The 16,133-nt window shown below is 37.4% G+C and overlaps 1 protein-coding gene across 1 annotated transcript in view; it reads right to left on the bottom strand.

The window, feature by feature from the left end:
* LOC140145740 (stomatin-like) overlaps positions 1-3,933 on the bottom strand; it is a 286,314-nt gene extending 282,381 nt beyond the window's left edge. Inside the window, exon 1 of the mRNA XM_072167420.1 lies at positions 3,628-3,933. Coding sequence (XP_072023521.1) covers positions 3,628-3,727 — 100 coding nt within the window. The 5' untranslated portion in view covers positions 3,728-3,933. The remainder of the gene's footprint in view (positions 1-3,627) is intronic.
* Between the last annotated feature and the right edge of the window lie 12,200 nt (positions 3,934-16,133).

Raw genomic sequence — 16,133 nt, 5'->3', positions numbered from 1 at the left:
CATACTGCTTCTGTGGATGGTTTAGCAAAGTTTTCCACAGAGGGAGTATAAGCAGGGGTCGCATATAAGGAGTCTTCACATCCAGGGACTCCTTATTTTTTGATTTTTGGCCATTTTGGACTCCTTAAATCACAAGTTGAAAGTGACCAAAGGGTATGATAAAAACTGTATGGACTCCTAAATTTTATGATGCACAGAGCTCAGAGGCGTAAATCAGTACAAGAATCATCGATTAAAAATAAAACAAATAAAAAGATCAGTAAATCTTTCTAATCGCCACAGGCCAACAACAGTAATGATTTCACTGGAATATTTGACGAGTTCCAAATTTTAGAATTTTGTACAGATGGACTCCTTAAATTCTCATTGGACCCCTTAAATGTTGGTTTTGCAGGTATACCAAAGGGTCCAGAAAAATTAAATTGGACCCCTTGATTTGTTGTGCTTGCGCTACCTTTGAGTATGAGTTTCAAATAGATTAGATAATTAGGTAACTTTTATTTCAAATACTCTCTCCAATTGTAGAAGATATTGGCAAAGTCATATACAGAGAGAGTATGGGTTTCAAAATAATGCAGCATAGCCAATTCCATTTGAAGAACATAATCCCTCTGTGTTTAGACTTTTCTTATATCTTCCACAGGGGTGCCAGATTTCAAATGGAATAGCCAAATGCCATTTTGCAGCAAGAGCTTTTCAGTCTGAATGGGAGTGTTCTTGTCTTCAGTCTCTATGACAACCAGCAAAAAGATAATTTTGCCTCTAAACACAAAAATCTTCCCACTAATTAATAAGTTTTCACTCTTTAACTTTCTTAAATAAAGCCTTAGATTTTTTTCTTCCAGTACCGGTAATGGTATGAAGTCTTATTTACATATCCTCAGATGAATATTCATACTTGTGATAAATTTTTACTAATCTAGATACTATCAATCATAAGTCACAAATTTCAGTTGTTTTTAATGGATTTGACATACTTTTTAAACCTATACACTGGCTGCATTTTTGAAGTTCACAAATTACTTGATTGAGGCATGCTAGGTGGCCAGCGCTATCAACAGAAGATGTTTTAACTGATGAGGATTACAATATGAATAATATGCTATCTTCTGAAGACAGCATGTACCTGTGATAATTCCAAAGTCGGAAGTACCCCCGTACTGAAGTTTGTTTGGCTTATAATTGCAAAAATTATTTGTTTTATGTTATTAATCGAGTCAATAAAGTCCGAACTTGGATAAATTCACATAAGTGCGCTCTAGTCTAGTCACGAATTCACCCAATGCACAACCAGTGTAAGTATTTGCAGCCCATTCAGTGATCCCAGTAAAACTGTATAAAAAATTCAAATTGCAAATTACTTAAAAAAAGTGAAGGGTAAGTCATTAAAAGGTATTTTTGAAATGAAAAATGTGGCCAAAACAAAAAAAAAACTATATAGTACTGACAAACTTGGAAGTCCAATACAAATACATGTAGCTAAATTATCCACTTACAGATAAATTACTGATTTATGTAAAATGGCCTATTTTCTCTTATTACACTGCATTTGGCTTACTCACTTGCAGGCTATGTTAGCACATCCATGCTACTAACAAAGGTACAAAAAATGAATTTTGATGATTTTTACAAATGAGCAAATCACTGAATAGGCCTTTAACACAGCGCTCACATGATAATGTGTCTTTTCAGTCTTATAGATTTTTGTCTCTTACAATTATTACTGCTCAGTGGGTACGTTATAGGCTTTTTGAGTACCGTATTCAATTTATCAAAGTGAAGTCAAATTTTCTCATTCGATTTTCCTGCAAAATTTCTCAGAGCCCTTTTAATTAATGTAAGTGGTAAAGCATGTTAAGCCATACATGTGCGCACAGACACAGTAAAATATCTCTCATAAATTGTCATGTGTAATGGGTTGGAGGAGTCACACCTCTTGGTGACAGTGTCTTGATGCTTCTGACTCTTCCAGGCTAACGCATTGGGTCTTTTTTGTTTCCTTTCGTATGTATTTGTGTAATTTTACTTTGCTTTTTGATGTATCTTAGCCGAATTTGTAAAATTAAAATAAAGACAATCAAAGTATTTTTAAAAATCTGTTGGGTTTTTCATATAATTGAAATGATTTAATTGAAAAAAATATTTTTTAAATTGTTCCTTCCAAAGGAATTTTAGTAAACATTTAAAATAACAGTGCCAATAGCATTTGAAATATTACAGGAGCAGGTAGAAAATAGGATGTTCTCACTTTCCTAGGTTTGCATCTAATTGTAGTCACTGTTTGCTCTTTGAGTTTCATTTTTGAATAGGAAATAATTCCTTCATTCAGTGGTGACACCAGGATGGGCTATTCCAGTTGAAACCCATACACACCCTGTAGAAGATATGACCTTAATCTTCCACACAGGGAGTGTGAATTTCAAATGTGGTTACCTGAATTGGGGACTCCATATGGAATATGCCCTTGTATGGGAGATTAAGTTAATGTCTTCCATAGGGGTGTATGGATTTCAACTGGAATAGCCTTTTTTTTAGTAAGAGGGGTACAAAGAATGCATGCAATTTTTCATTTTTTTGCCCAAAATAATGTGATTTTCTGTCTTTGATATATACTGTGTGTAAATTGCCAAATGTTCACAGGCAGCTATTACACTTACCGTACCCATCCCTGGCACTGAGCAGTTGATATATATTTAAACATGCCATATAAAAACCATGTGGAAGTGTATAGTTCATATAATCTTTCTTATGTCAATATTGTGGCAAAATATTGCTTATAATTATAAATATTTTATGGTCAATCAGTTGTAAAAATTGAAACATGAGGAAATTAAATTATGGATTCATTTTCAATATGCGGTCACTGATCTGTAAAAAAAATTTTAAGAGTAATATATTTGTAAATATTTTCCTGAGACATCATGGGCATGATTTTCTTACAACCATTATTTTATACAATCTTTAATTTTACTTAAATTCCATTATTTTATTTACCTGATGGTTGGACATGAATATAATTTGTAATGTACACATGTGACGATGGTCTAACTTACATAATTGTAAATAGTCAAGTTTGTTGTAGAAAGCAGAGTGAAATGTGATTAAAATAATGGTTACAACAGGTCTCCCATGATTTTTTTTTTCTTCTTTTTTTTGTCCTTCAAACAGTTCCTACACTTGTATTTATGTGAATGGTACAGGATATTCTAAACTTCAAACAAATATCAAGTGGTAAAATGTAAAATTTTAAAACAATTAAAAGTGGTAAAACACTCAGTAGTAAAATGAAATGCATGTTTTAATCTTATCTACAATTTTCGGGGTTTTTTTAAAAGGAGAATTAAATTGTCTTTCTTCACTATGGTGCAAAATAAGTTTGTTTACCATGCTGTTATTTATATTCATGTTGACGTTTCACCATGCTTAATAATAAATTTGGTTATCTACGGTAGATATCATCCCGAGATAGCATATAGCTCTTCAAGCATCGCCCCAAACGATGGTCGATTGCAAGTACTGCTGCAGAGTTACATAATACACTCCCGGACGATACTAAAGACCTGACTATTTATTGATTTAATTAATATGTCATACTACCTCAAACATAACTCTTACACCCGAACTCACCTCCAATGATCTCCGCACGACGGTCCGCTGGTGGATCGTGCGATCCATCGCGATCCACCATCATCATCCGCTTCTGGTCGTTATAATTTTGGTCCGCCATTAATTCCACGTCGTCTGCGGGCTCAGGAATAACACAAGGTGACGTACAAAATATCTCCAAAATTTATCCTTCCACAGCGACGTAGAATTTAGGAAAAGTATCCTTTTTATTTTAACAGTTTCTTCTCAGAATTATAGATAACGAGATGTCACAGCATCCCTTATCGATACATCGATGATTGATTGACACAAGCATTAATAATGATCCTCGGTAGCTTCTTGTCTATGTATCTGGCGTGTGTAAGGAGGTTGTCGTGATATGAAACCAGTGAATTGGATTACTTACAGCATATTGCCAGTTGGATTTCTAAACGTCGCTAGATGCATAAGACCAAAATCGAAGATTTAGTATAAGAGCAAAGCAACCTCAACGGTTGAAATGATTCCAATCAATAAATGCTATATACGTATAATTATATTTTATCTTTTGCTTCTGTAAAATCATTCTTGTACATTTTCTGTTAAATCAGTTTCTTGCACTTTTTCACTAAAATATCTGCCGATGTTAACAACCTTCTCCTCAATAAGACAATTACACAAAGAACTCACCATTAGTTATCTACTGAAGATAACGACATACTTGTAATTAACATGTCTTCGACTCTTCGGTCATCTTCTGAATCATTCGCTGTCATTTATATACCAAAGTGTCATTATCAATCTACTGAAGATAGCACAGTGTTATTAGCTCTAATTATTTAAGACAACAACTCCCTGGTCTTCAGCTATCTACTGAAGATAGCAAATAAACCCGTTATTTGCTAGTATACATATCCATTTAAGATAGCAAATCACTTGTCATTAGTTGTCAAATAACTTGTCCACTGAAGACAGCTATAGACATGCACTCATATCTGCTGCAGGTAGTAAATGTCTTGTTATAGCTATCTACTTAAGATAGCATAATATAGGAAGTTGCCTGTTATTTGCTTCACATTAGTTTACATAGCAAGTAGCTTGTCTTCAGCTATGCACTAAAGATAGCCAGCTAGAGATATCATCGTATTATTTTCTGAAGATCGTAAATATCTTGTTATGAGCTACATATTTAAGATGGCATATAGCAAATTACCGGTACCTGTTATTTGTTGCACATTTAGCCTATATAGCAAAGAATTTGTCTTCGGCTATCTAATATAGGTATATCGTCACTTATCTACTGTTATTAGCTATCTACATATGGTACGTGTAGCACAATATACCCTGTATTACTTGTTATTTGCTGCATATTTAGCCTGTATAGCAATTAGCTTGTCCAGCTATCTACTGAAGACAGCAAGAGATATTATTATCAATTATCTACTGAAGGAAATAAATGTCTTATAATTAGCAAACTACTCAAGGTATCAAATTACTGCATATTTAGCCTATTAAAGCTTTGATTATGTGGCAGGGGTGTAGCCAGGGGGAGGCGGCGGGGGGGGGGACTGCCCCACAGGAAATATTCAGGGATAAAATGGGGACGGCAAAGGGTAAAGTGTCCTTAAAATGATTAAAAATGGGATAATATTGTCAAATGGGGACGAAAATTTTGCTTTGCTCCCTCACACTAAAATCATAGCAACGCTACTGATGGTAGCTGTTTTATTCTTCAACAGCATCAACTATATTTACTTCTGTATGTTTTTAGGGGAATAAAATACACATAAATTAAAGTATCCGACAGTACAGTTCTTTCCGGGTTATAGGCCTACCCTGTAACTAAATATCACTTAATTAATATCTTTGATTTCCAAGCTATTTGCTATAGACTATATCCTAAATATAATGCTGCAAATAACAGATAATTTGCAATCTTCACTAGGTAGTTAACAAAAAGACATTTGCTAGACCGAAGTTGAGATGTGAGTTTTAAAAAACGGTATATAGTTGAAGATTGCTATATTATGCAGCAAAAACAGGTAATTTGCTATCTTATGCTATCTTCAGTAGATAAGTGGTGATATATATCTTAGCTGTCTTCAGTAGATAGTTCATGACAAGCTAATTGATATATAGGCTAAATATGCAGCAAATAACAGGTAATTTTCAAGTAGATAAAGAATAAGAAGACATTTACGATACAAATCCAACAACATAATAAAATCTGTCAATACGAGAATATTACGAAAAAAGGAGGAATTGCACGAACAGAAAATTTATGGCACCTTTTTATTCCACAAATCAGTCTGGGTTGGGCTATTTCTACAACGATCAGTTCTGCACCCGGGGATGCAACACGGAAGTTTGAGCACGTGATCTAGGTTTTATAATTGATAGATCAATGTTACCAATGAGGTATCAATGGCCGCGTCGTTTATGATGGCGACGAAACTGAATGGGCAAATGCGAGTACCAGCGTTTTCCAGTCACTAGTTTGTCTGCAATAGCGTATACATTGTTCCCTTGCATCCAAAAAGCTGACAGACCAGCTAACAACAGATGCGCGCACCCTAGGGCGATCAACTTGCTCAAGAGGATGTTTTTTTGTCCATCCGGTCAAATGCCTTACTGAGATCTGTAATAACGATATATGCTGCTTGTGTGTCCAAGTTCTGTTCTGCATGAGTGGTGGAGACACCCTTGTGATTCCGCATTCCGTACTGGTTTGGATTACTGCCGCTCTCCATGTACAACAGCCTATTTGCTTCAACTTTCAGCCACTTTCGCAATGTGATTTGTGAGGGACACCGCACCGCACCGGGTCTTAATTTATCCCACACCGCATGTTTTGATATGTGGGTACCACCACTGCTTTCTTCAACTGGCGCGCTGGCGTAGGCAAACCTTTTCTTTATAAGACTGATTGAGAATGTTCATACGCGAAGTGTCTGACTATCCTGGATGAAATTCCATCAAGACCTCCAGCTTTATCCGCTTTAGTCTTACGAAGCATATTATATATTAAAAGGGCATTTCGTGATCCACAGCCTCATCCCCCACTTTTCTCAAAAAAGTTGAGATTTTTATATCACTGGAAACCTCTGGCTACATAATGTTTATGTACAAAATATTTCTTGCAGATTAATTCGTTTAGCAAAGATATCGTGAATTTGAATTTCGTTCTGGTGCACCAGAACGAAATTACAACGCACTGTCTATGGAGCAGTGTAATACACATAATCAACTCGCGAACGCAAAATCGGAATCAACTGAAATTTTGGGAATAGGTTTTTTCGTGGATATCTAATGAAAAATGACATAAATAGAGGATGCTAGGATCACGAAATACTCCTTTAAGTTCTGAACAATAAGTAATAGCTTAGGAACCGGTCTGTACGCCGGTAACTCTGCGATGTCAAGAGGCTTAAAAATTGGGGAAAAAAATTGATAGTTTATGCTATCCGCAACAGTCGTTGGAATTAACATTTTGAGGTGGTTGGATAGCATTCGAGTCAGTCTTATTAATGCTCTGCGTGGCAGCCACAGGCTTCAACGTAAAAAGTCCAAGATATTTTCTCAAAATATCAAGAAGTATTGAACCAATACTATAGGCTTGTTTGTACTCACTTTAATACATTTTTCATGCTGATTTCAAATATGGTCATAACAATGTACAATTTTGACACTTTTTAATTTTTTAACTAAAAAAACTTATTGTCTGCAGTCGATACCCGCGTGGAGAGAGAGAGTAAAGGTTTGTTATAAGTTTGAATTCAGGGTTTTTTTTTCTTCTTTGTGCCTCTGTACACGGTTCCTATAATAATATTTCTTTACTTTACAGAAAGCACGCTTGATTTTGTTCCGTAGACATGGTAGACGATTCCACTTTCTTGAACGATGTTCCGAATGGAACACTTGCTGATGCTCACTGATGAGGCTCTTTATGTAGCTTGATATCCAAGGCTTATCATCGTTATGTAGCTTGATAGTCTTTGTAGGCAGATGCGTAGCAATGGCATTATTGAGAGAGTAATAGAAAGCATTACACTTGTCAATTGTATTGGTTTTGTCATGACGCTTCTGACCATTGATGATTCAGTAGCCAATGTCCAAACTCTCAGATTGACTCGTGACCGGGATGCGTTTAAGTTTGTGCGATTATATTTAGGTGACCCAAACTGACGAGTGATCGCTCATGCCAATAGGAGAACAAATTTCAGCCACATGGTAGTAGTCAGCCATAATTGGTGATTATTTTGTCTAGAATTGCATCTTTGCGAGTTGGTTTGTCAACAACTTGAATCAAACCATTGCCATAGCAAATTTGGTTGGTATCATGGTGGTTGGTATCACCAAACAGAGTGATCCCAGCTTGTGGATGTTTAGGGCGAATAGTGTCGAATCCCTCAAGCAAATGATCAATCAGTTCATTTTGAAGAAGACTATCGAATGGGGAATAAATGGTGGCGTAGAATAGCCAGGCGCGTAGCAAGCGGGGGGACAGGGTGGACGAAGTTCATGGGCCCCGAGGGTTCAGGGGCCCCGAGCACAAAAGCGAAAATTAAATATGAGCTGATAATGGGGAGCAGTGCCGGATTTTTATACCATTGGGCCAGATGGGCCCGGGTCCAGGCCCCAAAATTGCCCTATGCATCTTTCTTTTAACCCCAATAACAGCATGTTTTTTGGTCAAAATAGGGCAAAATTGTCAAATTTATGTTGATCTGGGGCCAAAATAGTCTGAAATTGATTGAACAAAATATGTTAGTCCCCCTTGGTCCCCCATTAGTTAAACCAAAACTTGGAAACTGACTAGAGTGCACATACCTTCCTCGGCACGTGAGTTCGGGGCCTCCAAATTTTAGCCTGGGCCAGGGCCCCAATAAGGTAGGCTAAATCCTGCCCTGGTTAAAAGGGCCCGTACTGCTCCTTGTCCATGGGCCCCTGATGCTCTTGCTACGCCCCTGAGAATAGCACTTGCGAGGTGGTCTTTTGGGACGAACTTTCACTTATACCACTTCCGAATTATCAGGTACAAAGATGTCAGCCCTTTGTACTCTCATATCTTCACGGACGTATCGCTACTCCTCCCCCGCGTTTTTCGGTACGACTCTTGGTATTACGAACGAAAATATTGATTTCAAAATGACCAATAGGCTTATTATCTTCGCAGAAGTGACGTAGTTAATCGGATTAACTACCATAGCAATAGATGAATACAATTTTGACTGTACCGCCCTGCACTACAACGTTCACGCGGTACCGATGCATTGAACCATAGATGTCAAAGAAAGGCTGATCACTCGCACCTGTAAGATAAGTATCTTTGAAAAGAGCGGTATTGTATTCAATCTATGTTTGCTGCTATACACAGGGGATTAGTGCAATCTGCTTGTAGTGCAGGGCGGTCTATTCAAAAATTGTATTAATCTATTGCTATGGTAGTTAATCCGTTTATGACGTCACTTCTACGGCGTATAGCTGTCTTCAGTAGATAGCTGAGGACAAATTTATTGCTATTTAGGGTAAATATGAGCAAAGATCAAGTAATTTTCCATCTTATATTATCTTAATTAAACATGATAGCTAATAACAAGACATTTACTATATTCAGTAGATAAGTGGTGATATATAAATCTGGCTAGCTGTCTTCAGTAGACAATAGCCGAGGACAATTTCTAATATTGCTATATGGTAAATATGCAGCAAACGGTGACCATCGCCGTTGAGGGCGATATGCCACAGATCACACAAAGTCAAGACAATAATGTGAATTTCAGTAATATATAAAACAAAATGAGGGTGCTATTCATGACCATAGTCCACAAGGCTTATCTTACATTGTAGCATCTTAATTAGAAAAGAATCGTTATATGTATGGAGAATGCCACATGGTCGGGAACAGATCCTAGATGTATCGGTAAGGCGTATTGTCCACATATTGAATACATCGATTTTAACCAGTAGCTAAACATTATAGATTCGTTTATTATAGATCTGTATATTTAAACTTCCATAGGATCATTGATCATTATCATCATTCATTATTTAAAATAACCGATAAAAATGCCATTTCAGAGGTTCTTAACATACCTCTGGCCTACCTACAATGACGGGGAAAATCCCATTAACCTGATCTATTTTGGCAAGTGTTCCGAAGTTCATGTTAAGCTCAAACCGTACTATAACTCAACTAAAATGTCTCTTTGCAATTATACTTTTCTAGTGGAATGCTGCAGCAGCTGCGGTTCAGCAGAACCTCACCGTTACGATGACAACACATGCTACCTTCTTTATGAAGACAACGTACAGCCGTGGGAAATGGCGAAATCTCTGTGTGAAAACGTGTCTCCTCCGTATAGCAATCTTGCACACATCGAAAACAATGAAAGGCAAGAATTTATTGAAGACATTTTGATAGCAAAAGATGACAACTACTGGATTGGTGGACGAGAAGGAAAAGCCTGGATATGGGACAAAAGTAAGATATAAACCATGCAGGATACACAAAAGTTCCCTGGTTCCCGTTTGTATTGTTATTTGTGTTTGTGAGGGGTATGTGTAGAATGGGAATCCGTCTACCTGTCAGTTGCAAAGTTTGGAAGTGTATAAGAGGGACATTGCGATTTCCAAACGTAGCATCGAACGTACGTGGAATCTATTCAAAATCACTCTCCTGTGACGGGATTTTGAATAGATTCCACGTACGTTCGATGCTACGTTTGGAAATCGCAATGTCCCAAAGATGTTCCTTTGTTCTTGAGTACTTCCCCAATATATAATAAATAATGGAAATAAGTTTTAGTTTCAAAGGTGTGTTTGCGCCAGAGTCTGTGCGTCTCTTTGTACTCCCACCATACGCATTTACTTACTTGTTCTGTACGCAATTATAAATGTAATCATTGTAACCATGGTAACGTGATAATCTTATTTCTTCATATGAATTAAGGTGATGAGGACATCATAGATTTCTTCTGGGCGCCTGGTGAGCCGAATGACGAAGGTGGTGGTGAAAATTGTGTTAACCTTATTCCTAAAGATAACTACGAATGGAACGATGAGAAATGCACCAGCAGTATAGTTGGAGAGTCACAAGTGTACTTCATTTGTCAATTTGGTATTACTTTTCTTTCTTTTTTCTTAATGCCGACAGGTCGGTACGCCACTGCTAGTTAGATTGATAAAATTTCAGGGCGTCCGTCGGATGAGCTGCAATCCCGGAAAATATGTGTCCGAACACCTACTCTAATTTCCATGTTCTTCGAAGTATAGTGCGCACGCTATATGAGTAACTGGAAACTGAGAATTATAAGTTTTGTCTCAATGTTCATTACCCCCCTTTCCCCACAAAAGAAGATGAGCATATTGGGCATGTCAACATTGAACGGGGTAGAAGGGGGGGGCATTTCAAATAAGGCCTTTGAAGTGTTCGAACATTAATTTGTAAGATTGTGATTAGCAAAGTAGCACGCTATCTTACAAAATAACCCGTCTCGGACATGTGGACGGGCGGTTTCGACATGCGGACGGGCGTTATTTTACACACTGCAGTTGCCCCCTCCACTGAAACCACAACATGGTAATTATTTTTCTCATATGCATTGAACAGGCGATGAATTTAAAACGCAATTATGATACAACTTATCTTCGAAGTTTTTAATCCTGTTCGAAGTATAAACCTGACACTTTTGTTTAATATTTCAATATGTTCCAGCACAATGATTAACTATGCATTGTTACAAATATGTATTAATACCAAAATTAACTTACAGCTATCAGTTGTCCCACGATTATCGATGATGGAGGAGCCAATCTGCCACATTTCCAAGTAGTATACACAAGCCTTTGTATTGCCTTTGTAATGAGTGAACATGACTGGCCATCTTCAAGGAATATCTGCAACAACAATGATGGTCTCCTGGTAGAGATCAAAACTTACGAAATGCAGACATTCATTACAGAGACCCTTGTTGCAAATGTGATTGGTGAAGTGAACCAAGCCTTCTGGTGGATTGGAGCCTCGGCAGATATAGGCAGAAATGTGTGGCGATGGACAGACGGTAATGTAAAATACCTCCGTGCACCATGTGTTTTTAGGATTAGGGTTAGGATAGGGCCGGTTAGTGACAGGGTTTAATGTTAGTGTTATATAGTGTGATATGGTATTCTATAGTTCCGACGGTAATATTATGGCAATATTTTTTACTTATGCCCAAATGTGTGTCCGATAGAGTGTTTTATACAAAGAGAAAACTTGTGGCACATGACAAGTGAAATAAAGAAGATCACTATTACAACAGAAGTATTAGCAGTATCAGGGCCAGCAGCAAACACAATTAATACACCAACGACAACGACGGCAACACCCACGGCAGCAACTGGCGACAAAAGATTTTCTTAAAATGATTCGCCAAAAGTTAGACGAAGATATTTCTTAACACACAAAAATGAATATTACTATTTTTGTATTTTGCAATGGGATGTTTTCTGTTCTGTATACAGGTAGTGCAATTGACCCGCTATTTTGGTATCCAGATGAGCCAAGCAACGATAACGAAAAATGCATAAATCTTTTCCATAGTCATGCGTACAAGTGGAATGACGCATTATGTACAGAGGAATACTACTATACTTGTCAAATCGGTAAGTTGGCCAGCTAAAGTATACAGGGTTTTGGTAATGACCACGGCACTTATTAATTATCGGTTATTGTTTAGTGCACACCACAAGGTGAACATCTATTGCATGTTAGCATTTTGTGAGCTATTCCTACATGTCCTAGGAGTGGATTTATTGTGTTACTTTGCCGATTGGTTAATACTCCCCTGCATTCTAATTGATAGGTCTTGATGATACTTCAGGACTTAAATATGGACAACTTCAGACTTCTAACAGTCCAAAGAACCTATTCATTTACATGGTGACTTTTAGATTGTAGCATATCTTTAGCATTATGAAGTGCTAAAGATATATTAACACGTTGACTTTAATCATATGCGTTTAACGTGGTCTGTGATTGGTCAGAATTGAGAAGTAAACACTAATTAGCATAAAAATGCCACTTTTGTTGCAAAGACGAATAAACGTTGACTAAATGACGATTGAAAACTGAAAGAATTTAAAAGCATCATTGGTAAATTGTTGTAAATTTGACAATATCTTAAGTCTATAGTTCAGTTTTGTAACTCACTTTCAATTTGCACCTACAATTGCAGAAATAGCACCAACCAGTTGCGGTTTCCCAGGAGCGCCCACAAATGGCGCTTTAAATGCAACCATGACGGACGAATTCTACATGGGAGATACTGTGAGTTTTGAATGTGATCCGGGTTATGAAATGAATGGGTCCAACCAATTAATGTGCCAAACAGACGAGAAATGGAGCGACAATGTGCCTTCGTGTTCCAGTAAGAATACGTGTCAAATAATTTCTACTTTTCCGAATTTTACCTTGAATCTCACCTGTTTGTATGAGCTTTATCATCCCTGCATTCCCTACTGATCTAACAGTTGAAATCCATACATCCCCAATGGAACACATATAACCTTAAGCTGTCATACAAGGAGTGTGAATTTGAATTAAAGTTACCTCAATGATTGGACTCCGTTTGAATTCTACATCCGCTGTGTGGGAGATTAAAGTATTTTTCCATGGAGGGGAAGGGCATGGATTTCAACTCTAACAATTAATTCCATATACTGTAATATCTTCCCTAGCTTCAACATAATTTCAAGTCTCTGGACTTCTGAACAGATTTTGATCATGTTGTGGGTTAAACCGGTTTTATACTTTACGTTTCAGAGATTTTATGTTTGGAATTGGATCTACCTTTATTACCTAATGGCTATTCTGAAGTACTCTCAACTGAATATCGAGGAGTAGCGGTATATCGTTGTGACGATGAGACTGCCATATTGCTTGGTGATCCTACAGTATATTGTGATGAGTTTGGACAATGGAGTGCACTAAACGCAACTTGTCCAGGTAATATCAGGTTTATTTTTAATTTACAGCTACATACTGAAAATAACCATATTAGAAACGGTCTTCGATGATCACAAAAAGCATAGCCGATTCCTTAGCTGCTTTGCTGCTCTTTGGGCATTTTAAATTGTGTTGTTTAGTACATCAGAATTACTTCCTTCTTTCTCCATTTTGCTCTCCTGTAATACTTCTTTCCTCTCGGTCTTTACAACATTCATCCTTTGTTTCGTTTTGTTTAGAAATATCAACGACAACGAGTGTACGAACAACATCAGGTCTAATTACAACGAGCCTTCCATCTACACTTCATCCGACAACATCAGCTACGACTGAAGCTTCCATAATGACGACGTCAATGGCAAGTACTGGACCGCTTGAAACATCCACATTACATTCAACTTCAACGGAAGTTACTACGCCACCAATGACAAACTGTGCCACAACTTCAATGCCAGTAACTACAAGTACAACTCAAACTGAGATTATTCCTCAAACAACGTCAGCTACTACTGAAAATGTCATAATAACAACATCACTTTTAACAACTGAAGGAATTGAAACAACAGATATCATGACAACATTTGACATCCAGTCGTCAACTGCCTCCATGATGTCTACAGAAAATCCAACTACACATGTTGTATCTACCGAAAATTCGTACGCAACAACCAAGATAACGACACCATCAACCACGACAATGATGACTTCATCTCACGTCCCAAAAACAACAACAACGGCACCACCACCAACCACAACAATGATGACAACTTCCTATAACGTCCCAACAACAGCAACAACACCACTAACTACAACAATCATGACTTCATCTAACGTCCCAACAACGGCACCACTACCAACAACAACGAAGATGCCAACTTCCTCAAACGTCCCAACAACAGCAACGACACCACTGACCACAACAATGATGACTTCATCTAACGTCCCAACGTCAGTAACGACGCCACCACCATCTACAACAATGGTGACAACGTCATTTGACGTTCCAACAACAGCAACAACACCACCACCATCTACAACAATACTGACAACTTCCTCTGATGTCCCAACAACAGCAACGGCACCATCATCTGAAGTCCCAGTACTTACAACTGGAGCAGTTACATCACGCCTTCCAACGGAATCCATAAGTACTTCTGTAACTACAGATCTTTATATAACAGAAAAGAAACTGACAGAGGTGTTTACTGAAAGCCGGTCTTCTCCACCACAAGAAGCATCCTCTGTGAAGCTGGCTACTGAACCGTTGCAGCAACCGGAGAAAACTACAGATCCTTACACTAGTAAGTGTTTAATTAATGCAGTTGTTGAAGATTCAGTAGAAGTGAAGTAAGTTATGGTCAATGATGTAGATTTATTTTTGACATTGGGGAGGATGGGGTTGAAAATCTTCAAGTATGGTGAACCCAGCACCTTTTGGCAACATAATAAGTTTATGCTACAAATCCCCAACGAAGCGTGGCCATATTGAAGCTAAAATGGTGAAACATGGTGCAAAAGTGGAACAAATTCACGCGAAGAGCGCAAACAGTTGTCCCTTTTTTTGGCTAAAATGGGCAAATATGAGGTTAATTTGGTCAAAAACAAACGATGTTTTGTTAAAATAAATATATCAGTTGAGTTTACAACGGGAATCCACAACAAGCATGACAAGCATTTATTATAAAGTAAGTGAATTTTAAACAAAGTTCTCACTACTTACGTTGTTGTGGAGGTTGGTATCCTGCGACCCGCATCCACTGCTTTTTATTATGTTTCATATCTGAATTCCTCCGGACTGAAGTCGTAAGATTACAACCATTATTGTATTATTCGAATTGTTTTCTTTTCAGTTCTCTTCTGGACGTTCATCGCCCTCGTTGCCTTGTTGTTTTCAGTGCTTATCATAGCTGTCATTACATACTGTTACAGAAAAAGTGAAAGGTTTGACCTATTTTTATACATTCAATCAATCAATCAATCAATTAATCACATTCAATCAATCAACCAATCAATAAATCAATCAAACAATCAATCAAACAATCAATCAATTTACAACAATATCAATGGAATTCAATTCAATGGAATGGAATTCAAAGGATTCAATGGAATTTGTATTTATTTATCATCTATCTTCTGACATCGCAGATAGTGAAAACTATTATTTTCCTGAATCCCTTGAACTTGAGGAACAGTTTGCATTTTTACGAAATTCGGAGCAACTTTTTTTTCACCCCTGTATTGACAATATTTCACATTTTTGTGATCCTTAGACCTTTGGTGCATTATTTAATTTTTGCCCCCTATTAGAACATGCAGGGGGTTGGTGTCATTTTTTAGGATCACGGGATTCCAATATAGCTTGGCAGACAAAATATTTGAATTAAACATACCCGAATTAAACATACCCGAATTAACCAAGATAATTTGGTTGCCAACTTTTACGCGAACTTGCCGCTAGATGCTTAAATCAGCACATAATTTCCAAAAAAGAACCAGTCTAAACATGCTAAATGGACAAACTTTTAGCCGACATTTGGCTCAAGCCCAACATTGCACCGAT

This window comes from Amphiura filiformis, unplaced genomic scaffold, assembly GCF_039555335.1.
Source record: "Amphiura filiformis unplaced genomic scaffold, Afil_fr2py scaffold_597, whole genome shotgun sequence".
NCBI lineage: Eukaryota > Metazoa > Echinodermata > Ophiuroidea > Amphilepidida > Amphiuridae > Amphiura > Amphiura filiformis.
The sequence above is the reverse complement of the archived record's forward strand: the minus strand, read 5'-3'. Positions and strand labels throughout refer to the sequence as shown.